The sequence below is a fragment of the Rissa tridactyla genome, chromosome 8, assembly GCF_028500815.1.
Source record: "Rissa tridactyla isolate bRisTri1 chromosome 8, bRisTri1.patW.cur.20221130, whole genome shotgun sequence".
Lineage (NCBI taxonomy): Eukaryota > Metazoa > Chordata > Aves > Charadriiformes > Laridae > Rissa > Rissa tridactyla.
In genome coordinates, this window is record NC_071473.1 from 16,417,890 (window position 1) to 16,443,392 (window position 25,503).

Here is a 25,503-nt window from a genome sequence, read left to right on the forward strand (position 1 = left end):
GTGCTTTGATAAGAGTAATTGGTAGAAAATATCAGCTTCGCTGTGGTTTTGTTTCCTGTCCTTCTTACGGCCAGTGATCCAGAATGACCTTGAGTTCTGCTATATTTAAACAAGTTTTTTAATTTAAAAGATCCTCAGTGGTGATTTCTAACTAGTTAGGCTTAATGGTTGGGTTTGGAGGACGTCTATGGAGAAGCAAAGACAGCTGTTGATAGAAGGGTCCAACTGCAGAGCCTCCAACCTCCAGAGGCTCTTGCAGGTCGGTTGGGTTTGGAGAGGAACCCCCCTGCATTTTCCCAGTAGCAAATCGTTTGCATTATCATTAAATAAACGATAGAAATACTCTTGCTGCCCCCGTTGCATTTCAGTGCAGAGCTTTCTGGTGCTAGAGAAAATCACGTGATGAAACAAGGAAAAACAGTTTGGGGAAGTTTTATTTTAAAAGTAGATGTGCTCTAAAAAAGTTTTGATTTTTTTTTTATATATATATATATATTATTTCTCTATCTATTGAAAATATCTCAAAGCAAGCTACCTGACAAAAGGAAAACAAAAGTACGGTATTGGTTTTCCTTGCTTTCCCCCCATCTATTGAATAAGGTTTTGTTGGGATAAAATTAAAGTGCTTATCTTTGAATTTGCTTCCTCTGGTTGAGTTGGCACAGTACATTGAACGAAGGAATGTTCCAAGTTCAGAGGTGGCATTGGGGAATCTAGTTAAAATGACATCAAAGGCAGCACAGCGGGGCTGAACATGTGTTTGAAGCCGGATAGATTAGAGGCCATTATCAGCCTTTCGCTACTGTGCTGGGAACAAAAGTCGCTCTTTCCGCTGGGACTGCTGCTGGGGAGAATTAAAAAAAAAAAAAAAGAGAGAAAGAAAGAAAAATTGCACCTTCTAATATAATGCCGCTTTTCCCGCGAATGGCCGGGTGGCTTTAGCGTGCGAGTTGTGTTCTGGCACCCGGGTTTTGTGCGGCGGTTAAGCTGAAATGTTGTCTATTGATGCCGACCAGCGATGGTTAAAATAATTCCCCAGATTTTTTTTTTTAATTTTTTTTTTTCTGTAAAAATTGCCAGTTGTTTTCGTTGCCATCCAGTCTGGAAAAAAAAGCCGCGTCGTGATGGCGATGAAACTCTTAACCGTTGGGACTCTCGAGTTGTTTTTCAAATGGAGGTTTGTCATTAAAGAAAATGAAGCCGCCTAATGAAAGCTATCGTAATCGCCGGTCGGTATAGCAACGCTCGGGGAAATTGCTCCGCTCCCGTCCGGTGTCACTGCCGGGCGCAGCCGAGGTGATGCTCCCAGACGCGCTCTTCCTCCTCCCGCATTACCTGCAGCCACTAGCCAGAGCTGTAATTAGCCCGCCTAATTTTCTCTTCTCTCATTTGTCTTCCTACTAAAAAAGCACTTGGCCTTAATCACGGGGTTTATTTTCTTTTAATGGTGTTTCGTTTTGAACGCCTGGGTTAGTTACCGCATGAAATTGCGTTCAGCTGATGTAATTTGGTGGTGATTCTGCCCGTGTTTCCAGAGTGGAAAGGGGAAGGATTGCTGATGGTGACCATCCCCACACAGGCTGCTGCTTGTAACTCAAGAGGTTTGCAGGCAAAACACCGCAGTAAATTGTTTTTCCCTTGCCAAATGGCATTTTGACTTTAAAAATCGGCTGGTTAAACTGTTTGGCCTCTGTTCTGGAGAAGCAGCTGTGCTGGGCAATTGGGGAGGGGGGTGTAGGTGCTAAGTACATTTGGCCTGTGCAAACATCTTGTTGTTGTGAGATGGGTCGGGACAGGCTGGTTTGCGCTGCTGGGTGCGGGGTTGGAACGAGACAGCGCGTGTGCGTGGAAGTTCTTGGTTCTTGTGACAAACCAAACCCCTCCGTTCATTCCCACCCGTTCCTGTGGCAATGCACGCCCTTCCCAAGCAATTACTTTTACTGAATCTGGGAAATGTGTAAAATAATAAAAAAAAAAATCCAAATAGCCAAGCTCCAGGCTGGCTTTTAGTTTTGCATTTGTTGATTTTTCCCAAAACAATCCGGTGTCACCAGGACATGGGCCTGTGTCCTTATCGCATAACTGAGCTCCACCTTACTCGCATCCCCCTCGTCCCCGGGTGTAAACCTGCTGCTCGCAATGGTGAGAACAAAAACGCAGTTCCTTTCTTCTCCTGAAGTTATCCTCAGCCAGTGCTGGTTTGCAGTGCTGGGTGAAGCCTGGTGGCTCTGACCCCTTGTTGCTGGGACCCGCGTGCACCCAGGCCCCCGTCTTTGCTGAGTGTGGCTCGGCGGAGCAGGTCTGCAGTGTCCCCCAGCTCCCGGCAGGGCCACGGACACGGCTCCCAGTCTGTCAGGACCAAGGATCGTTGCCACCACTGTCTCCTTCCTCTGCAGAGACCTCCGTCACCAGCTTTTTCAGCAAGGGCACAAACCTGAGCAGAGCTTGCTTGGGTGTCACTGCCATCGAATCCCTCCCTAACCTCGTCCTGCCTCCTCTGGGGCAAGGGCAAGGTTCTTCCACACAGTAACTCCAGGATCAAGCCTGTAATTTCAGTCTGAGCTACAGATCATCTTAAGAGGAGCAGAACCTACCCCTTCCTTTGAGAAGTTGTCACGTTCTCTTAAAAATATATACCTTGTTCCCTGACCAAGGTCCCCTTGGGTGTAGATGCTCACTGAGCTCCCACTCCTCCTCCTCCTCCTCCCCCTCCTAGCCTGCCCTGTGGTTAACTCTGCACATTACAGACTCTTTTGTAGAAAGCAACCAACTATAAAAGGTACCAGGATGCGGTCCAAGTCCTTCTCCCTGCCCTCTGCCTAGGGCAGCGGTCGCAGGAGCCCTGCCTCGCCCTGTTCCCAGCGGATGCCGTGTAAGTCCCCCCGGCACCTGGTGCCTGAGCGCTGCTGGTGTGGGGGCCTGGGCGAGCATCGTTCCCCGCACAGGTTCCTCTTGCTCTGCCACACCTGCCCTGGGTGTGCAAAGCCTTTCTCAAACGTAAAGAGGTTTCCTACCTGCCACTCTGTGGCGGTGAGGCTTAAATGAACATCATGTATCAGAGCAAGGCACTAAAGCAGGGCATGTTGTTGTTTTATTCCGGCAGAGATGGGATCCCACCGTACAGACTCCGAAAGCAGCATCGCAGAGAGATGCAAGAAAGTGCCAAAGCAAATGGACGTGTGCCACTACCTCACATTCCTGTAAGTAGCACTATCTCCTTCCCCAGAGGTAAATATGCAAAATATGTGAGATCTCTAGCGTGCAGTTGCTCTGCTTGCTTGAGTTTAACCCCCCAGCTTAGCGCTGTATTCATTTAGGGATGTTTTAAGATGGAATTACACCATGCTAATCAAGGGCTTAGTAGCCTTCTGCCAAACTCATCATCCAGGGCTGCCCAAAACACATAATTTTTCTTAATCGTTCAGTCAGTAGCTGATTTTTTCTCCCAGATGAGAATGGAAGCGCTGGCTGGCATCTACCTACAAGCGGTTTACGTGCCCCCAGGTGAGCTGGAGGTGTTTTGGAAGGTGTAGGAGGCCATTGGACGTGGAGGCTGATGTAGATCTCAGCCAAGGTCAGCCGGGGAGAAACACAACTGTCCCAAGCGGTATTTCTGCACTGGGCAGCCAAAGGGAGCTGTAACCTGTTCTCAAGGACCCGGCAAAGCCCGCCTCAGGGTACGAGGCAGGAGAGCAAAGAAGGTGCAGGCGTAAGTGTTTCATATGTCTGATACTGTCTCCCTGGTTGCTCCAGGTAAGCAAACAGCTTTGGAAGATGAACATACCTGTTAGGGCTCTGCAGCACCATCTGCAGCTCTGCTTATTATTCTTTTCTTTTTGTGAGAAGTTACACAGGTGACATTTAATGTCTAGCAGGGAATAAAGGTGCTTCTTTCCCCTTTGGACAGCTGGACTCCAGCACAAATCAAATAGGGAGGAAAAGAAAGCCTCCATCTGCTTTTTCCAGAAGTGCCTTCAAACTTGGTGCAGCTGTTCTCATCCTGCCAGCTCAAAGCAGCACAATACCAGCAGAAATACACCCTTGTTTTAATCTGATTTAAAAAAAAAAAAAAAACCAACAACAAAACCACCACTCTTTGTTTTGCCTTTTAAATTAGATTATTTTCCTTAGATTTAAGAGGGTCTCCTGTGCTTTGATCACTGGGTTGACAATAAAAGCCCTGGCTGCAGACGCTCACTAGCCGTCCTTGCTCAGTCACCTCTCTTTTCACACAGTTGCTTTCACAGTGTGGTCACTGTTGAAAAGGCTGGCTGGGTGCCTTTTTATTTCACTTGATGCCGTTTTTACTGTAAGCACGGCTTTGTTAGAGTTGAAGTTTGAAAGCTTGGCCTTTATTTCTTTTTTTTTTTGGTTGTTGTTGTTGTTGTTGCTGTTCCCCAACAGTGGGAACGACCGAGTGAATATTCTCCGACTTCAAAGCTTGTCAGTGGCTTTACCTTTCGGATAAAAATAATAGTGGCTTTCTGTTGCTCGTGTGCACTGGCAATGCCTGGATGAACTGCAGGTTATAAACTCCGAGTATGGAGCATTAAATATGTATAGTGAGCTCTGCTTTAACGAACTTCCATCTGCCAAACATTTCTTTTGTTGAACTGAATAAGTGTCATTCCAGCAGCAGTTCCTTGCAGGCTAATTAGTTTTACTTAGCATTAAATTTTATCGACCTTTTTGGAACCTAGTTAAAAAAGGGGGGGAAAAACAAGGTTTAAATTGGCCACCTGCTGCTTATAAATTTTTATATTATCCTACTTATCTACACGGTCTTTTAGAATTACATATTCCTCCTAAACTACACACAGATGCTTCACAAGGATTTTTCTGTGAAACATCCGCCGTTCCCATTAGATTCTGCACTGTAATTTTGAGTCCCAGGGAAAAAAGCATCTTGACGCATATTTATATGGGAGCGGAGGACTGAGAAGTTGAGTTAGGTCTAGTCTTTCTCCGGGGAATAAAAGTTTAGTTCAGACACTCTGGCACCTCCTGCCAGCCAATTACTGACACGGAATTGGCATCGACTTCAGAGAGGCACTGCTCTGCCCTCGCTTATCAATCAGCCAAGAAAGGAGAAGGTAATTAGACAATGTGTTTTGACAACACCAGTGTGAAATGTTATAAAGTTAGGCTTTTAAAATCACCTCTAACTGCACGCTTATTGAATTAAACTTCCCTAATTAGCAAAGAGCCATGCAAATGTTTCTTCAAGGGTTGCTTTCCGAAGCCGGTGGTTGGGCTATCTGGCAGCCCGTAGCTGAAGCCGTCTCCATCAGGACCTGGTGGTTAACTTGCTTTTAAACGTGTAGCAATGACTCAATTACAGCCTTTGAGTGAAGGTCTTTATGGCCTCATATCTAACCCGCGTAGCCAGAGTCCATGCTGATAGTGCTTGCAGAATGCATGGCATGTTTTCCTAGTGATAGTAGAGAACCTCCTACTTCCGAAAAGTCATTTCAAAAGTCCTTTAGAGACCTTACCGTTCCCTTACAAATGAGTTATGGGGCTGTTATGCAAAATTGTGAAAGACCTTCTATTGCTTTTAATAACAGCACTTTTAGTTAGGTCCAGAAGGTATAAACTGTAGTGATGATATGTTCATAGGAGACTGCCCGCTAGCTCCAACAGCCCTGCTGCCTCCAAATAACAAAGGCACATGCTGGTTATGTGGGATGCCCTGTTATCCCGGTGCGTGGATGGCTGTGTTCTGCGTATTCCACGCTTACAAACTCACCAGTGCTCGATAAGTTTGGAACAGTTGTGTTTTGTGAAATGGCGCTCTGCCCAGGAATTCAACGGGTGAAGGTCTCTAGCAGGCAACGAGACCTTCATTTTGTGCCTTTCGTGGGAAGCCATTCCACGGCGGGTGAGTGTGGCTTTTCATGTGGTTTTCCATCTCTCTCTTGGGTTCGAGCAGAGTCCTGGAGCACTAAGAAAGGAAAAAGCAAGCAAGTTCCCAAAGGAAGGGTGAAAGCCCAGAGAGTGCAGGGCCGTACCTGTGCTATTGCACTGTATTTACCCCGGCTCTGCCATTCATGTGTGCCCAGGAGAGGATGGGAGCTGCTCCTTTTCCCCAACAAACTCAGAAAAATCCAACCTTAAGCATTAAGACTCGGGATTCCTTTTTTTTTCGTTTGTTTGTTTAACTGCATAAAGAAGCCATTTTGTGGTTGTTCTTGCTGTAGCTTGATCATCGTGTCCTGGTCCTCCCTCTAGTCCTGCCCCACGATCAAGGAAGCTGCAGCTCTTTACACTATTCCCACGTGAGAAGAAAAAAAGTGGAAGCAGCAGCAGAGTGGGTCAGGCTGATGGCTGAACTTCCCCGGAAGGATGTCTTCTGTGCAGAGGTGGCTTCCGTAGTGTTCTTGAGTGGAACAGAAGCTTTCGAGTGACCACCCTGCAGTGCTGTACAAGTGAGGAGTGTACAGGGGGAGCCCTGGATAACTGCAGCGAAATGAGCTTTCTGCTCCTGCAAGTTGGGAACCTACTCAGAATTCCCATCAGCCATTTGATGCCTTTTTCCTCAAACGCCTTGCAGCAGCGGGACTCCTTGCTAATCCCTGAATGCTGCTAAAATGGATGCTAAAATCCAGCTATCCATGAGCTCTGCCACAAGTGTTTCTGGTATGGAAATACCGTTTACCCTTTAAAAACAGATGACACAGTGGAATCCATTATTAATCTGGGAAACCTGGAGGTTCAGAAGTTCTTTTCTCTTGGGTTCTCTAGCCTGCCATCTCCATTTCATCTCCAACACTGACTTGTGATCTAACATCGGCCATTCAGGTGTCGTGGAGGCATCAAACCTGCTGTAGAAGAGGCAGGTTTACCAACACAATTCTTTGTCCCAGTCGGATCGGTCAGAAATGATTCAGCCCAACTCATGGATCCCTGGGGCTGGTTGGAGACCTCTACCCAGTGATGACATTGGAAAACTTGCTATTTCATCTCGGAGCAATTGAGGTTTATTCTTCCCAAGGGAAACCCGCAAGCCGCAGCGTGATTCTTCCCTTTCTGCCTTTTCACGTATAGATCATAGTAAACCCGCACATTCAGGATGGCGGTGTGCTTTGGTGTGCAACTTGCTCCTCAAACCTTAGTTTCTCAGGGAAGGTGAAATGCATCAGACCCCAAGACCTCCATCTGCCTCATGGAACAAAATCCATGCAACTCCCACTCCATTGGCTCCAGGAAAAGAAGGAGAAAACATGACAGCAGGTGCTAAGTGGAATTACTGGAGAGCTCGTGTATCTCATTTGTTCTTAGCAGGCTGCTGCTTCCCAAAGGTACCAGAGCTTCAGACGCTTTGCGTGTCAAGGACAGAGGACAGTGTTCTGGTGATAAATACCCCAAGAAATCCTTCCTTGTAGCTGTCAGTAGGAAAGATTGTTCCATCCAGACCAGTTCAAGCAGTTTCTTTCTTGCCAGCCCGTCTGGCATTCAGCCTCCCATCCGTTCTCTGCAACCTCCCCGGCTCAGCATGGTTTGTCTCTGGACAGACCTGTCTGAACTAGTGGGACTGAATAAAAGTAGATAGATAATTAAATACAACATTAGATAAGACAGCTGTAGATAAAACAGTTCTTTAAAATGAAGCGCTTCCTTTCTGAATTGTTGACCCAGAATGGCCAGAGGTCTCGTTCTGGTCCAGACTGGAGGACTGGTGGATCCTCCAAACCCAGCCAGCTCTCGGAGAGTGCTGCACCTTTACTTGAAATAAAAGCATTCCGAGCCGTTCTGGTTTCAGAACAATAAGCATCTTGTTTACAACTCCCTCGGTAGGCTCTGGGGCAGGTTCAGAATCCTGAAGCCCTGAAGGAGCTTCCTCCGGGCGCAGGCTCAGCCTGGCAGGTTTTTGATGGAGCATGTCTCCCTTCCGAAGTCAGGCCCATCATTTGATAAAAGTTTCAAACACTTTGTTGTCTTAAGCTTTTTGAACCAGGTCGATGCGGTCCGTGTTTGCTGTCCAGGGAGATAGAGCAAGCCCTCAGCAGTTATCTATTGTTTCAGCACAGGGAATTTGCATTCATTATTCTGCAATACTGTTACTTTTGGGGAAGTCTGTGTAGCTCATCCTTTGAGCTTGGAATAAAGTCAGACCCGTGGCGATGTTCAGAGCATCATCCTGCTGGCCAGCTCTCTGTGAGTCACGGTTACCCACCAGGACAACATAGGGCACATACAACTGGTATCCGTGGGGGGAAGTGAGGTTTATTCCAGTTGCACTGCACTTGGATGGTCAGGAAGACCCTTCAGAGATGGCTTCAGAGAGGGGACAGCATCTTGCACCCTCGAACAGGCTGCTGAGGACCTCTGTGCCAAGTGTAAAGCTCCAAATACGGGGCACTGAGTTTTGCAGATGCAGTGGCTTATCAAAGAGAGAGGAAAACGAGTTCATCCTGGAGACTCTTGGGTTCGATTATTTTCATTTCTGTAGTTGCGCTTCAGTCACCTCCAGACTTAGAGAAACTGTGGATAAACATGCTGAAGTGTTAGTTGTAAAAGACCAAAATCGTCTTATCTCCAGTTCCCTGGATACGGCAGTGGCCCTGAATGTCTTCACATCTTCGTTAGATGCGGAGCTGTGGACCTCAGGCATTGCTGGGCCTGGAGGGGACCACCTTATCGGAACAGGTCTCAAACACACCGGTTAGCAAACCTCAGCCGTTGCACCCGTTGCTGCTGGGGGCTCGGGAGAGGCTTTGGTTTGGGATGCTGCATTGCATCAAAGGCTATAAAAATAAAGGGAAATTCTTTCTCGGTTCTGCTTTTCTATGGAAGCCGCTGCGGTAGCTGCAACAGGGAGACCCGAGATGGTGACTGCTGAGCGCCAAGCTGCCTCTCATTAGACTCATTAAGTTTCTAACGGAGCAGGGCTTGGTGCTGCCGTCTTATAAACAACCGCAGGGAGAGTTGGCATGTCTGAGGTGGCAGGAGGGAGGGAACACATCACCCGACGGGTTGCGACTTGTCAGGCGAGAGAGAGATTTCCCTCCTCAGGAATCACAGGTGCTGCCTCATGAGACGGATTCTGGTGGTCATGGGTGTGGGGGCTCTGGTGAAAGCTGACTTCCTTAGCCAGAAATGCACCCCTGGGATATGCAGGGGCAAACAGGGAAACATCACTTGGATCCTAGAAGCTCCCCAGGGCGTAACAGAGCAGGGACCAGCTCTTCCACATCTTGTCCCATGGTGGGGCACATCTGGGCCCTGTTTCTGTATACAACAGAAAGCATGCTACTTTGTCCCTTAGTGACAATATTTCAAGACGAAACGTCATTTTTATTGATGAAAATCTTTTTCTGCAGTGTTTCTTTTAAATACAGGCCATTGATTTGCAGGGCTGGAGGTCCCGGTGGCAGCAAATACTTTGTCATCCCAGGGTGGGAGCCACCTGGCAGCTCATATGTGTTAACTAAGACCTCTGCAACCCAACTTGGGTGTCATAAAAGATGTCTTCAGCTTCTCGGTGCCATCAGTCGGATACTTACTGCCTCTATTTTTCTTCCCCTACGTTTTACTCGGCAGCCAGCAAACAGAAAACCAATACGATTTGCATGTTTTTGTCAGGTTTTGAGACACTATTTTAGTCTTCTGCCTTGATCTTTTGGCTAGTATAAGATAAATTCAGGTGGTCTGTAGTCCTCGTTTAAAGACTTCAAGCACGATGTCTGCTTCTGGTGCTGCATTTGTTCTTTCGCTATGAATTATCTCATGTCTTCACATTTAATTTTATCTCTGGTCCTCTGTATATATCTCTTGCGTTGGTATTGAAATATTTGAATGCACATTTTTATACTGTTGAATTTCCCATATATTTTTCCTCCAAATTTAATTTTTATCTCTGCTGTGTCATATTATTTTTTCTACTATTTTAACTAAATAATGCAGAAGGGTTAAAAATAAGGGGAAAAATACAGTGGCTGTCAGCTTCATACTTCACAAACCTCTTATCCGAGAGCTCAGGAATTTCGGGACAAGGTAATGGAGCGTAAGGAACCAAGAATGCCCGTGAACTCCCATAAATATTCATTTGTTCACCGAGAGCAAACAGAAAAGTGGTATCTCTGTGCTTGCGAGTTTGCTGTGTTGATAAAGCAAGCAGGGGATCATTGCACGGCTCTGAAGATGCAATCCTGCAGGATCCTCTAGTAAGAGAGGAGGCTTTGTGGGAACGGTGGCCTTTTGTGGCTGGGGTGGGCTGTAGCCAAAGATGGAGGGAAGTGAGATGTCTCGGAGGTGACGGGATTTCCCCTCCTTTCTGCGGCTATGTAAGTGTGTGTAAGAGTCCTCCTTTCTATCAAAGTGAAAACATCGCTACAGTAAGCACAGTTTTTGAGAGGTTTGTCTGTGCGTCCATTTCCCACCCTTTCAGATCATGATATTCCCGTTGACCACATGTACATCGGGAGGAAAGCAAGCGCATCCATCCCAAAGCAGAGTTTGGTGCCTAAAGAGCTTGCTGAATTATGGTTCCAGAAAACCTTTCCGCGGTGTGCGGAGCCGGTGCTGGCTGGGGAGCTCATGGTGGTGGCTCAGCTTCCAGCCTGCTGGTCCTAGGCTGCACCTCTGTGTCTGCCAGCCTGTCTTCCCTCAACTCCCCACCAGAACAACAGGCATTTCCAGTTATCAAAGCCTCCAAAGTAAACATGTGATTTTTTCATGCATCTTTTGCTAACCCCTGGTGTGTTTTTCCCTCCAGCGTACATACCGAATGCCAAAGGATATCCACGTTGAACCGGAGAAGTTTGCTGCAGAGCTGATCAATCGTTTGGAGGAAGTACAAAAGGAACGTGAAGCAGAGGAGAAGTTGGAGGAGCGCCTCAAACGCGTTCGAGCGGTTAGTAACCTCCTTGCCTCCTCTGCCAGCCTGTCTGCGTACTGTACACCACAGGGGGCTTTCAGCTGCTGTGGGAGCAACCTGGGTGACCACTTCCCTGCCCCAACAGCCACCATCTTCACTTGCATGGGGGCTCCTGGAGGCTCACGCTGCCCCAGGAACTTCCATGGTTCTGCTCCCTGGTCCGTGCGGGGCTCTGTGAGCTCCAGCACTCCCTCCCTGCTGTAAGATAGCAGCTGTGGCACAGCAGCACCCGCTTCTGTCACCAGATAGGGGCTGGGGGTGCTCTCCATCATCGTCTTCGGCACCCTCGCTCTCCTGTCCATCACAGACTTTGTGAGCAGTTCTTTCTATGCGAGGATGGAGACTAAGTAACAGGGTCTCACCTTCCCCTGCGGGGTTTTGTGTGATCCGTATTTCCTTCACAAATGGTAACCAGATGGCAGGTGATATTATGCTTGGAGGTGAGTGCTGTCAGGCTGTTCCTACCAAAACCAAAAGGGTTCTGCCCATCAGCGCTGAGCACATCCCTAGAAAATTTGGAACTGATCAGGTGTAGCATCCAAACATCCTCTCCTGCTGGAGAAACACACTGACTCCACATGGACGGCTGGGAAAACCCAGCCCATGGCACTGCGTGCCGTCAGCCCTGGTACCGCTGGGGCGCTTCAGAGCTCGAGGACTTTGTAGATGAACCAAGAAGAGAAGTGTGCAAGGCCTTTAGCTCCACAACAAGCTCCAAAAGGGAGAGAATGAGTTATTGCTCATCTAGTGTTACCTGTGTGAGACACCCTGTTCAGCAGCATTCACACCATATCTTTTCTTCTGACGTACTGCATCTCACAGGTACCTGCACATCTTGTGCTGGGGGTAGAGGGGAGCTTCCAGTGGGCATCATAGTGTTACTGAACATCACAAATGTCTGTATAACTGCAGCCCTGTGTGAAAAAATTGGGCGTCTCTGCAGTTAATAGCTGCCGTGGCCCTGAGGCGAAGGCTCTGTGCTTAGTAACCCGCAGCTCTGCCTTAGAGCAGAGGGTTGGTGTCCACCTTGGCTGGCGCTCTGCTCTCAGAGGAGCTGAGCCTCTGGGGCTCCCGGGCAGACCCTTCAGCCCCAATAGAGTATTTCTGAATATTCACCAATATTTTTAAACGTTCATCTTTGAACAGAAAAAGAGGTTGTAGTATTCCCTTTAAATCACATCCGTATTTCGAATGCGGAGAAGTGAGGAAGGCCGAGGGATCTGTAAGCTTCCCTCCAGCTCCAAGCGTTGTGCAGCAAACTCCCTGCACATCTGCGTCCAGCATCCAGCCAGAAAAAGCCAGTGAGGAGCTGTTTTGTGATTAGATTCCTGTTCTTCTAGAATTGGTCCGTTTTCCTCTCCAGTACCTATTGCTTTCTAGACAAAGCCAAGGTAACCAGCAGCGTTTTCTGCTAACACACAGACCTAGAGCCCTCCGGCACAGCCCCCACCTGTACCAGGGTACATTATCCCAGCCCTCTGCCTCCTTGAAGAAGCTGCCAGTAGCAATAGCATAAAATCAGCAAATACCTGTGTGCCAGAGAATAAATTTAAGTCTGTTTAAACACATTTTTGTGTGACTTAATCTATTTTTAAGCCCAGGACTCCCACTAATGCAGTATATTAAACCTCTTTGCTGTCTCCAGAATGTATTTCATTGACTGGCTGGCATCTGGCATTAGCCATTCAGGAAAAAACTCAGAGTAAGCAATTGTAGCTTTTTTTTTTTTTAGGTCAGCACTTAAGGTGCAGGAGCTGCTGGTATCAGCAAGAGGAGAGCTTGAATCCTGATAGATCACAGGGGTTTTTTTTCTATGACCTGAACACCAGGACTACAGGGTAACCTCTTAGCAGGTCTGCATGGCTCACTGAACAGCAGCAGAGGGAAAACCACAAGCGTTAGTCACACTAGGCAGTTATCAGCTTAGCAGAGAAGCTTGAAATATTTTGCAAAAGCTAGGAAAAAAGCGTTTTTCTCCCCCATACTGAGCTGTCTGCAGGTTCCCTTTCAAAGCCACATCATGCAGGAACATCAAGAAGAGGCATCTGATTTAGAGCCAAACATCTTTCGCTGAGAAGACAGGAAGATTTCTGTTTTTTTTAAAAAAAAAACACCTTTGAATTCATTAATTATTCTGAGCAACATGGGAGAGGATTAGAGGATATGCGTATTCCCTTATTACGTTTTGAGCTACTTCAGCCTCATGTCCGTGCGTGGAAGCTGCAGTATCGTGTCATGCAGATGAGCCATCATATCATACTATCGTATCATACAGATCACTCTGTCTTTGTCTGAACTGAACGAATTGAAAATAAGCCAGGAGAAGCAAAGCCCACGTTGAGATTCTCACTATTTGACTATAAAACACCGCCTAACTAGAGAGGGAGAGCATTTGCATGAGGATCGAAAACGCACGCGTGGGTAGGTGAGCTGTTTTGCCCTACTGACCAGTAGCAGCCCCATGGGTGGGACTGGGAGAAGGCAGAGGAGGGGGTTTGCAGCACGGTATCGCTTGCCCATGGTTCATCAGTGCCGATTTCAGCCTCCTAATTCAAAGGGAAGGGCACCCCCGACCTTGCTGCAGAGCAAAATACAGCCCAGCAGACAGTCAGCAAAGTTGAAGCCTGCATCTCTCCAACTGCCGCTGCCTTTGGGAGCGGATGGAAGAGGTTTCTTGACAATATTATGTCAACAAAGCACCATCTAGTGGTTATGGCACCCGGGGCTTCCCCGCCTGGCAAGAGCCTGCCCGCGCCGCCCAGCTTTGCTCAGCTCACCCCAGCGAGATGCCAAAATACAGCTCCAGAGCCCACGCCACCCCTGTGTCTGGGAAAGCTGGGTCCTGGAGGAGGCTGCTCCCCAGACCTGTGGATTTCTTTGATGTAAAACGCAGTAGTTGTTGCCTCTTGCCTGTGGCTTCTTGGTTGTCTCATTGTCCGCATAGACCGCCGTCGGGTGACTCGGGCAAGGAGCACCTTGTGATGCCAGGGCTTGACTCTGCCATATCCGAAGTCCCGCATTACAATCCCAGCATGGGCTGCCCCGACCTCGTGCCGCATGTTGGTTTTTTTACTGCAGAAAAAGAGATTTAGCAGAATTGGTATCTGCAGCCTTGACTCAAACCTTTGGCCTCTGCCCTGCTCAAGGAGAGAGGACAGCTTGGGGTAGGCACCCCAATTCCTTCCTTAGCTGCTGTTTTCTCGCGGTTGGGGCTTTCCTACTCCCTGCTGGGCTGAGATCAGTGCTAGAGGGTGGAAAGCCGGCTGCCCCAGGGCCTGTCTGCACACCACCAACCCCAGCAGCGCTTACTCCTGCCTGAGGACCTCTTTTGGGCACAGATCTGCTCAGTGGCACAGATGAGCTGAGCCAAAGCAAACTGAGAGAGCACCAATGCATCTCTGTCCTTCCCTTAGCCCACCCTGATCTCAGCCTCAGAGCAAAGCGGTGTACCAGGTCCCGGTTATAGGCAAAATGGAGTTCCAGGCAGCCAGAGGATTTCCCAAATCCCAGGCACCCATTTGGCTGGACCAGCCCAGGTTGTCACTCTTGTGCCACCCTGCTCCAGTGTGACAGCACTGCTGGAGCTCTGGGCTCTGAGCGGAAGGGACACGCTGCCATGTGTCGGGGAGCTGCGCCAGGGTCAGGTCTTGCCCTGCGCATTATATGATGTTTAAAGCTATGAGTTTTCCAGAAAGTAGGTACCAGCCCTAAAAGCCCCCCAAGTGCTGAGCGCATCACTGGGTTATCACAAACTGCTAATAAATGCTTACATTTGGTGGTAGGGATAAATGCTTACATCCCAGTGGTAGGGATTTAGTCAGCACACACTTCGTCTTCTCTTGTCCCTGAGCTAGGTGCCCAGGGACGGCGGTTGGCAGGCTGCAGCCTTGTGGCTGGAGATGAAAGGTGCCTCTGAAGTTCTTCAAAGCCGTTTGTTAGAAAGCGGTGCGTCCCCTCCAGACGTGGGCATCGTGTCGCACCCCCAGGCTTGCAGCGCCCACGCCTTTGGCACTTTCAAAGCCTGGCGTTGTCCCTGTTGCAGGTTTGAACCCCCAGGTGTGACACTGGGAGGAAGTCTGTTATTTGCTTTCTCGCTGTGTGGTTGGCAGCTGAGACTTTGAAGCTGGTTAGCGAGTGATGGATGATGACATCTGACAGGCAAAGCTGGTGGGAGTCAGTGTTTTCTAGCAGATGCATTTATTTATCTGGCAGGGCAGAGATACCCTGCGCTGCAACTGATTTCTTTACTGTGCCAAAGGAGGAAAAGAGAGCGGGATTAAAGGACTCGCTGGAATCCTGCTTATGTAATTAAAAAAAATAGGAGTCCTGACTTCCAATAAAGAAACTTCATAAATATCTGAGTTTATGTTGGAGCGTAAAGTAGTTTGTCAGCATCAAAACTGTGGCTGTCAGCATGGAGGAGTTTTATTCTTCCTGGCAAGGACTTAAGAGCCGCTAACAGCGTGTCCTAGACCGTTGTGAACTACAAGAACAAGCAGTTAGTTCCAACCCGTTTCTTTATCTGCGTGAAGGGTTTCACTCCAGCCTTAACATGCCCAGGAGAAATCGGTGTTTGATTTTTAAAACTATTCATGCTGCTGTCGACCTTCAGTTGTTCCCTCCTATTACAAGCTGGCTGTTGGCTTTGCCTTGTGAAATAGTCATTCGGGTGAGAAATCTCCCTGGTCTCACCTGACTCGAGAACTGTTTTGCTGCATGTCCTGTAACTTTGGGCTTTATCTGATGGGTTTTGAAGCCGTGCCTCACTGAAGGCTCATAGGAAGTCACAGGTACAGCGCGGTGAGTTGTGTTTCCACTGCTGGTTGTTACAGACCCACTTTCAAGGGACTTAAGGAGCTTTTTAGTAAGGTTCTGCCCACTCATACATCCAATTGAATTGTTACGCCCATCAGAAAGCTGCATCTGTAAACCCTGGTTGTGATGTGTGGGCACCCTGTCAGAGGTGGCCTTGGTCTGTTTGGGTGATGTGTGGAGACCCTCGCTCATGGTGGCTCAAAAAGCAGGTACAGAGACCTGAGCAGCTCTGCTTGGTGGCAGCAAGACTGCAGGAGGGTGGCACAGTCTGGGACAGGTCTCCAGAGAGGGGTGGTGGATCTCCGTCTTGAAGGTTTGCAAGATCTGGTTGGACAAAGCCAGGCCTGACCCTTTCAAGGGTTGGCAGCAGTCCAGCTGCGAGCAGGAGGTGCGGCTAGAGACCCTGCCATCCTGCTGTCATTCTCTGATTGTCCTTGTGTTTCTTGCAGGAAGAAGAAGGTGAGGATGCAGATATCTCTTCTGGTCCCTCGGTCATTAGCCACAAGATGCCTTCCGCCCAAGCCTTTCATCACTTCACTCCTCGTTACTCTGAGATGGGCTGTGCTGGAATGCAGATGAGAGATGCCCATGAAGAGAACCCAGAAAGTATCCTTGATGAACATGTCCAGCGTGTGATGAAAACACCAGGCTGCCAGTCTCCAGGACCTGGCCGCCACTCTCCTAAGCCACGGTCCCCGGAAAGCGGCCACTTAGGAAAGCTGTCAGGGACACTAGGAACAATTCCCCCAGGGCATGGCAAGCATGCAACAAAATCAGGAATGAAACTGGATGCAGCTAACTTATACCACCATAAACATGTCTACCACCACATCCATCACCACAGCGTGATGAAACCAAAAGAGCAGATCGAGGCCGAGGCCACGCAGCGAGTGCAGAACAGCTTTGCTTGGAATGTAGATTCACATAACTATGCAACAAAGTCACGGAACTACACTGAAAACTTGGGCATGGCCCCTGTCCCCATGGACTCTTTAGGCTACAGGTGAGTCAAGGCAAGACCCAATGGGATTCCCAGAGCTGTGGCTTCTCTAGGAAGCTCTGTCATAAATGGGCTGTAGTGTGCCGGTGAAAACAGGGTGGTTGAACCATGTTTTCTTTTGAAAGCCTGTGCTGGGATATGGTTTAAGGGCCTCACACTGCTCTTCCTCTTCAGAAATGGGTATGTCCCCCATAACCCTTATAGATGCCTTTTCACCTCTGTGATCTGGTGCTGAAAAACATCCTCTGACCAGGATTTTTAATGACCTTGGGTTTAAAGTAGTTTTTCTGCTCTTTAAAGCGGTGAGGGTGCTTAGAAATTGCAGATGCTGGTCTACTTCCCCGTGCATCAGGAGTTGCTAAGTACAGGGCTGTGTCTTGGGGTCTGGGTTACAGAAACCGGTCTCCTGAGGTGTTTATGAGAGGACAAAAAAGCCCTCCTTATTGCAAGGCCTAACCTGTTCACCAGAGGGCTCCTTTCTCTTCCTAACAAAGCCGGGGATGCTGCGGTGCTGCTGTGGCATCCTGTCCCAGGGGGATGTTCTCCTCTCCCTCTGCCCAAGACAGACATATTGCTTCCTTACAGGCTTTTGTCCATCAAGGCCAGGTTGGATGGGGCTTTGAGCAGCCTGGTCTAGTGGGAGGTGTCCCTGCCCAGGGCAGGGGGGTTGGAACTAGGTGATCTTTAAGGTCCCTTCCAACCTAAACCATTCTGTGATTCCCTTGGCCGTTTGAATTCCTCCATCCCCTCCGTGCTGAGGGGAGAAGGCGAAGCTCCTTCTCCGCTGCGTTGGGTTTTGCTAGTCCTGTTAGTGGATGAATGCAAAGGGGAGAGCGGAGCTCGGGACTGCCTGGGATAATAAATGGTGACGGAGCAGCCGCGGGGGAGAGCTGTGCTCACCCTGAGCGCGGCTGGTCCCCCAAGGCTGTGGGTTTGGGGTGATGCTTTGCAGTGTACCAGGGGTGGAATATTTAGTGAAGGCAGATGGCTGGGTCTGCAGCCTGGGAGCAGAAGCAGCCGAGGGAAACTGCTCTCCAGGGAGGGAGAAGCACTTAAATCTGCCCTGTTTCTGTAGGGAAAGGGTTGTTGCTTCAACAGAGCATGAGCCTGGCCATGCTGGCTGAACCCAAAGCCCCATCTAGAAACAGGACTTCTCTCTAGCACCAACTATAGCACGTATGTAAGGGGAATTTCAGAGGGCACATTCAGAGCTGTCCTTCCTCTGGCACAAACTCCCAGTTCCTGACAATCCCTGGGTTCACAAGACAAGAGTTCGCATCTGAACAGTCTTGTTCGGCAGCCAGCAGTCTCTTGCAGTGGCTTGTCTGGCTCCTTGTTGAACCCAGGTGGGCTGCTGTCCCCCCAGCCCCCCACGGCCGTCTCTGCCATTTGATTACAACCTGCAGAAAAGGGCTTTTGTTGTGTGTTCGCACTGAACCTGCTGCTGGAGAATTTCATTTGATACCCAGTAGCCATTGTGTGGGGAGAAGCTGAGAATGAACTGACAGTTTGCCCTGCCTTTGTAGATCTTCAACAACCCCTCTGCAGGCTTTTTTGCCCAAAAAATCAGCAAAGTTGACTGGGGGCCTGTTACTCCTCTGTGGCATTAAGGTTATTTTTCCTGTGTGTGTTAGTGAGCACGCAGATGCAGCAGTAGGGAGGTCCTATGGAGTAAAGCGGGTGGGCGATTAGGATGGTGGGGGTCCCATGAAATCACAGGCTGTGGCAGTGACAGGCCAGCAGGGGTGAGTTCTGCATGGCCTCGTGAGCATGGGGCTGCCCAGCTGGGCACGTGGGCATGGATGTGGGCAAGGAGCGGTGATGTTCCTGTGTGAGCCTTTTCTGCCGCCATGAGCAAAGCCGGAGTGTTGGCTACTGCCTGGCGTCTGTCTGGCTACTGTGTTTGAGGTGGCTGCACTTCCCAGGGCATGAGAGCCCGCAGAAGGCAGTTCCCCCTGCTAGGATGTGATCTTCCACCATGATGTGGGGGGTGAGAAGCAAGTGCTCAGCATGGCAAACCAGCAGGTTGGGGTGTCAGTGAATCTGGGGGGTGACGGGAAGGGCTCAGGTTTCCAGCAGTGGTCTGGCATGGAGAGGCAGCCGATGGACTGCAGCACCAGGATGAACCTCCTGCTCTGAGCGAAGAGCCAGGGGTTTAACACAACCCTGGATCTGAGCAAAGAGCCAGGGGTTTAACACAACCCTTCGCGTGGTGGGGGATCTGCTGGGCTCATTTGGCCAGAAGAGAAGCTCCCTTTCCGCGCAGGTGGCCAGACGGAGGTGGCTGCTGTGCCCAGGTCAGGCTGGTCTTGCTCTTAGCCTCAGCTGCAGCACGGTTCGTTTGAGCTGTGGTAGCGCCAGGGGGCTGTGGAAGGCAGCCAGCGCCACGTCTGCACTGCAGGCAGCACCAGACCCCGGCAGGGCTGAGTATGTCTGGAGATAGACATGTCCATCCTCTGCCGTGGTCTGCGGTGGTTTGGCTTAGGCGAAGCGCTAATGTCTCAAGCTTTGTTCTTTGCAGTGGGAAAGCCAGTCTGCTCTCAAAAAGAAATGTTAAGAAGACCGATTCAGGGAAAAGTGATGGTGCCAGCTATGAGATGCCAGGATCTCCTGAAGACGTGGAGAGAAACCAGAAGATCCTTCAGTGGATCATAGAAGGAGAGAAGGAGATCAGCAGGCATAAGAAAACAAACCATGGGTAAGGGCTGGCAGAGCGAGGGGTCTTCACGCTGTTGTACTGCATCCCCTGCACAAGGCATGTGTGTCTAGACTCTCCGTCAGTCTGCCTTGTTCCTGGAGATCTTGGGAAGACAAGAATCCACCAGGCACAAGGGTTTAGACCCTTTGGAGACTGAGGATTGCTCAGGGGCTGTAAGGGCAGGTTTTTTCTGAAGGATGGCTTGTGGCCATGGTGGGGAGGTTGCAGCCCCAGGGGAATCTCATGGATTGCTGCTGTGGTTCCGAGGTGGATAACGCAGCACACAGTAGGCAGTATTTTTCCTTTAAGCATTTGCTGTATGTAAATGCCTGTTACTCCTGCAAGGTGCTGATAGAAACGTTGGACCTGCTGCACTGGTGCCATTGGTCCTGAGTAAGGAGTTTAGCGTGGCTCAGGGTTGCCCAGCATTTCGGCTCGCTGGGAGCATCCTCTGGGATGGCCTAGAGTGGAGCTGAGGACGTGACTGTCTCAGGAATCTCTCTTGGAGTCAAGCACATCTCCTGCGGGCATGGATCCGGGTGTTGACGAGAGGGATCTGGGGTCTCGTCCCCTGTGACGCAGCTGTGCTGGTGGCTGAGTGGTGAAACTGCTGGTGGTTTCTTCTCTTGCTGGATGGTAGAGGCCAGGGAGGGTTGCACTGCCCACAGCTGGGGCCGAGTGCCAGAGCCATGGGCAGTGCCAGGCCACCGTGAAGTCATGCAGCAGGTTCTGTTGCTGGCGCTGGGGAAGGGCGAGGACATCCCTGCAACATCCCTTTCCCTGGAGATGTGGTTCATGGAGAGGTTCCCAGCCTGGGAACGTCAGCAGCACACAGGAGGGCATCTTCTGGGGGAATGTCACAAATGGTGGAGCTGCCTTTTGCTGGTTTTATTTTGATGTATTGTGGACTTGATGAGAGCCCTTAAACAGATCTGTGGGCTTTGTGTCAGGGTTGGGTTGCTCACCCTGATGTCTCAGGACTCGCTGTTCTGAAATCTTCTCTAGAGGTGGATGGTGCTCCCCTGTCCCTTGGAAGCCGTGCTGTAAGGAGCTTCTCAGTGGTGCCTGTGTCCAGCTGTAGAAGCAGTAGGTCCATCTAGGAGTGACTGTGTGCCTGTCCGAAGCGGCTCGGCAGTCTGTGTAACACCTTTGTGTTGTGTGTAGCTCTTCAGGTGCTAAGAAGCAGCTGTCCCATGATATGGTCCGACCCCTCTCCATTGAGCGACCTGTTGCGGTGCATCCGTGGGTCAGTGCCCAGCTCCGAAACGTCGTCCAGCCTTCTCACCCCTTCATCCAAGATCCTACAATGCCGCCCAATCCAGCCCCCAACCCTCTCACCCAGCTGGAAGAAGCTCGCAGGAGGCTGGAAGAGGAGGAAAAAAGGGCTGGAAAACTCCCCGTTAAACAAAGGTATGGTGATAGGGTCTGATTGTACGCGGGAAGGAAGGGGGGACTGCTCTGAAGATGGGCAGCTGAGGGAGATGTCCACTGCCCTCTGCTCTGGTCTCCAGCTCCCAGCACCAACTGGGTGGAGGCATATGTAGAGAGGTCAGAGAAATCTGCCCCAGTCCCTCTAACATGGCGATGCAAATGCCAAAACCCACCGTGAGGGCTTGGGCTTGTAGTTTGTGGATGGAGAGGCTGGAAATGCTCTTGGTGGGGTGGGGAAGGGGCTGCTGAGAGCTTGAGGAGGAGCTGGGTAGGGGGAGCCTGTCTAGAAGGGGCACGGTATGGGAGAGCTCTGCCCCTGGTACTCGCTGACTCTCGGCTTGTTCACACTCTCACGAGAATTTCAAAGGTCGGTGCAGGAGCAGAATTCAGCAGGATGCAGCAAAATTAAGTGCAGAAGAAGAGTATGTATTGGCTCTTTACCTGCATCTCCTGCAGGCTTCCGGCAAAGGCTACCCATGGCATCTGGATGGGAGCACTGCGCTGCTGTCCCACTGCAGCAGCACCGACTCGCTGCACGGCCCGTCCAAATCACTGCATCTTCCTCTGACTCGGCTTAATGCTTCCTGCAGAGCTAATTCTCCTGCTCCTTTGTTATCTTTCAGGGAAGATGCTTTGCAAGGCACATGGAGCTCTCGGATGAAAAGTGCTTTGGAAGTGTTAGCTAATTACTGTTAACAGCTAAAAGCACTTTGTCCATTAAAAACCTTTCACAGCTTTATAGCTGTATTCTGAAAACTTGAAACTTCAGCGTCTGACACTTAGAAGCACAAGTGTAATTTAAAAAAGAGGCTCTTTTAATTGCCAGCCTCCGATTATTTTTGCTTGCAGTGACCATGTAGCAGACTTCTGCGTATTTATGTCAGAGCGTTGATTGAAAGGCAGGCAATTAGAGGACTCTCCCAAGTCAGGTTAAGCCAAGTTTATTTGATCTTGGTGTAATTGGGTAGTGTTTATTAGTAGAGTTATTTACTAGATTGATGCACCTTCCCCAGAAATTTATAGATGCAGATCCACACTTTGGAAACACCGACCGGGGCTATATGCGTATGCAATTAATACTTTAATAATAATTTGGCATGTATTGCAACCGTGGTTTTTGTAGGAGCCCCATGGCATTGTGGTAAATGCCGTGCGGAGCAGCAGGAGGACAGGCTGAGCGGTGCCAGTGCTGGGCTGCTCTGCTCATGCTGCCTCCCCACGGGGTCCAGCTCTTCTCCCGGTGATGCAGGGATCCCCTCGGCCCACCCGATGCCTGGAAAACCAAGGAACCATGTTCACCGAGGGGAACTGCTCATGGAAAGCAAAAGTGCTCGTGTCCAGTAGCAGGCAAGAATGGACGCAGTGGTCCCTGGGGATCCAGGGGTTTCTGGGTATTGAAATCCCTCTGCTGGGATTTGGCAGGATTGGGTGCTCCAGCCGAAGCACACCTGAGCGAGCGGCTTTTTAGAGAGCTCCTGCTATGGTTAGCACGGGAGTCTGCCTGAAAACAGACCCCGAGTCTCTTCTGAGAGGGGCTGCCCAAAGCCGGCTGGGGAGCCAAGGAGAAACAGAGAGGGGAGTTAATGTGAAAACACCATTTATTTCAGTGGGGAGCTTCGGAGAGCTCTGGGAAATTGGAGCCAGTGCCCAGGTTTGTCGGCAGCCCTGGGGAAGCCACGGCGCAGGGGAGGTGGAGGTGAGCCCAGAGGTGTCCTTGGGGCACCGGCTGGAGCTGGCTGCGGGAGGAGAACGCACCCTGCCAGCTTTGTCTGGCCAAGCTGCCCTCGCTGGCACGGTGACGGCTCACCAGCCGCTCTCCTGCGGCACAGCCCTCGCCAGCCGTGCCCTTCCCTGCTGCTCTGGCTGGGGGTGCCAGCAGCCCCGCTCCCACCCCAGCACTGCCCTGCTAGAAACTGGGAATCATAGACACGAGATGGCTGCTGCTAGCAGGCAATGCAGGATTGAGCGTCCGGTACTGAGTGACCTGCAGATCCAGCACGTGTGTCCTGGTCAACATCAGGTTTCGTGCATGTACAGCCAGGTTTTGAGTGTATGCTCAGCAAGTTCGCTGATGATACCAAACTGGGTGGGGTGGCTGACACCGCAGAGGGCCGTGCTGCCATCCAGCGTGACCTAGACAGGCCGGAGAGCTGGGCAGAGAAGAACCTAATGAGGTTCAACAAGGACAAGCGTAGGGTCCTGCGCCTGGGGAGGAAGAATGTCAGGCACCAGTATAGGTTAGGGGTGGGCCTGCTGGAAAGCAGCTCTGAAGAAAAGGATGTGGGCGTCTTGGCAGACAGTAAATTATCCATGAGCAAGCAATGTGCCCTTGTCGCCAAGAAGGCCAATGGAATTCTGGGCTGCCTAGGGAAGAGTGTGGCCAGCAGGGCAAGGGAGGTCATTCTCCCCCTCTACTCTGCACTGGTGAGGCCACAACTGGAATATTGTGTCCAGTTCTGGGCTGCCCAGTTCAAGAGGGACAGGGAACTACTGGAGAGAGTCCAGCGTAGGGCAACAAAGATGATGGAGGGGTTGGAGCATCTCCCTTATGAGGAAAGGCTGAGAGAGCTGGGACTCTTTAGCCTGGAGAAGAGAAGGCCGAGGGGAGACTTTAGTAATGTTGACAAGTATCTAAAGGGTGGGTTTAAGGAGGATGGAGCCAGACTCTTTTCAGCGGTTCCCAGTAACAGGACGAGGGGTAACAGGCACAAGCTGGAACATAGGAAGTTCCGATCAAATATGAGAAAAAACTTCTTTACGGTGAGGGTGACAGAGCACTGTAACAGGCTGCCCAGGGAGGTTGTGGAGTCCCCTTCTTTGGAGACTTTCAAGACCCACCTGGATGCAGTCCTGAGTAATGTGCTCTGGGCAATCCTGCTTTAGCAGGGGAGTTGGACCAGATGATCTCTAGAGGTCACTTCCAACTCTGAAAAATTCCGTGATTCCGTTATTTTCTGTAGCTCAGTGTCACAGCTTGCTTCTGTTTGCAGCTGGATGAAGTGATTCCTACCAGCTCTTCAGAGAAAACATTTTTGCAGGCAGAGAGAAGGTTAGCGTGAGCTTGGTTTGGAATTAATTGGGTTGGATCAAGCCTGGAAGAGGAGCAGAGCTGGCTGCTGGGACACCTCCCAAAGTAGCATCTGCTGGGTGCGTGTCAGGCTTTCCAAAGCCTTTGGGCTGAGTTGGAGCGAGCTGGGCACCTCCTCTCTGCATCCAGCGAGGTTGGATTGGTGCTGGAACCCAGACTTAGTGGTGCTGTTATGGCACCACTGGGTTATACGGCTAAGAAATCAGGCCTGGAATGCGGATGCGATGAGCCAGATGAGTGCTGCTGTTTCCTTACCGGATAACATTTTGTGCCTGTGACAAAGGCAGCAAACCTGGCTGTGTTTCTGCGTCGCACTGCCACCCAGGAGATGGGTGCAGCTGGAAGCTGTAATGAGGCAGAGCTCAGACACGGCCTGGTGGCCTGTTTGGGTAAGCGTGGAGGTCTCTCAGGAGACCTCTTGGTGATGACGAAAGCGGAGACAGTTGTGTTGTCTTGCTCTCCTGAGAGAAACTCTTGGAAAATTACATTTGCAATGATTCCTTATTCATCAGCCCTCCTTCAGCCTGCTAGAAGAAGGTGGCTGCGGTTCGGGATGCGTGTGTATCCTGCTCCTGGCTGTCTGGTCCCGCTGCATGGCCTTGTTCGGTCCCAGGAGCTCGGAGGCACCGCAGCCATTCACCCCTGCTTTGATTTATGGCAAAAGCAGGGGATCCAAAACCACAGGGCTTGTTTTTAACTCTAGTTCTGTGAAGCAGTGCAGAGTTTCTGCTTTCGGGCATCATTTCAGGCGTCATTTTCGGGCACATCTCTGCTCTGGAAAGAGATGAGCACGTTGAGAAACATCCTTTCAGAGATGAATTACGCGGCGGGAGGAGGAAGGCTCCCAGCCACCAGCATGGTCCCCCTCTCGCTTCTACCATGGCAGAGCTCTGCAGGGGGCTCCTTTCCATCTCCCCAGGCGAAGGAGAACGCCAGCCCGGGGGAACTGGCTTTGCTTCCTGCGTGGGGCACACAGCTGTGTCCCCATGCCCCCAGGTGCCAGGTCCCCGGGCATGCAGCAGCTCTCTCTTGGTCACAACTCGTTTCTAGCGGGATTAAGAGAAGCTTAGGGACTTTGAGGTTTTCCAAACCTCTTCAATTAACTTCTGGCTCACAGGGTTCACAGAATTTGCCTCAATTTATGACCCATTTTTCCTTTAAATGCCTCTTTTTTTTTTTCTTTTTTTTTTTTCCAACGATGATTCAGTTCCTTAATGTTTTTCTTCGCTAAAGGGCATCCTGTGCTTTGATATGGCAATGGGAGAGGCTGGGAGATCTCTGCTGGCGCCGGCAGTGGACCCTTGCCGCTCAGGATGCTGCATCTTCTCCAAAGGGCTCCCAGGCAGAGCAGGCACCAAGAGGGTTGTTCAGCTGAACTTTAGACCTCTCATGCCTTTAGAAAGAGGTGAAAAAATTGTGTTTAGTCTTGGTTTGCAGTGCCGGTGTTTATGTGGGCACGCCATTAAAAAGGTGCTGTGCCCACGAGCCAATGTTTAAAGGTTAGGGTCAGAGTCATTTCCAAACCTGCGATTACCTCATGTGCTTGGCAAATTCTGGTTTTTTATAGCAACTTTCCAGTCATGTAAATACAA

General features: G+C 50.2%; 1 protein-coding gene across 1 annotated transcript in view; it reads left to right on the top strand.

Annotated features, from left to right (window-relative positions):
* The window catches only part of AXIN1 (axin 1), a 73,590-nt gene that overhangs the window by 45,554 nt on the left and 2,533 nt on the right, over positions 1–25,503 (top strand). Inside the window, exons 4-8 of the mRNA XM_054211396.1 lie at positions 3,104–3,200; positions 10,718–10,855; positions 16,144–16,697; positions 19,216–19,392; positions 20,557–20,802. Of these exons, the coding sequence (XP_054067371.1) occupies positions 3,104–3,200; positions 10,718–10,855; positions 16,144–16,697; positions 19,216–19,392; positions 20,557–20,802 (1,212 nt within the window). The remainder of the gene's footprint in view (positions 1–3,103; positions 3,201–10,717; positions 10,856–16,143; positions 16,698–19,215; positions 19,393–20,556; positions 20,803–25,503) is intronic.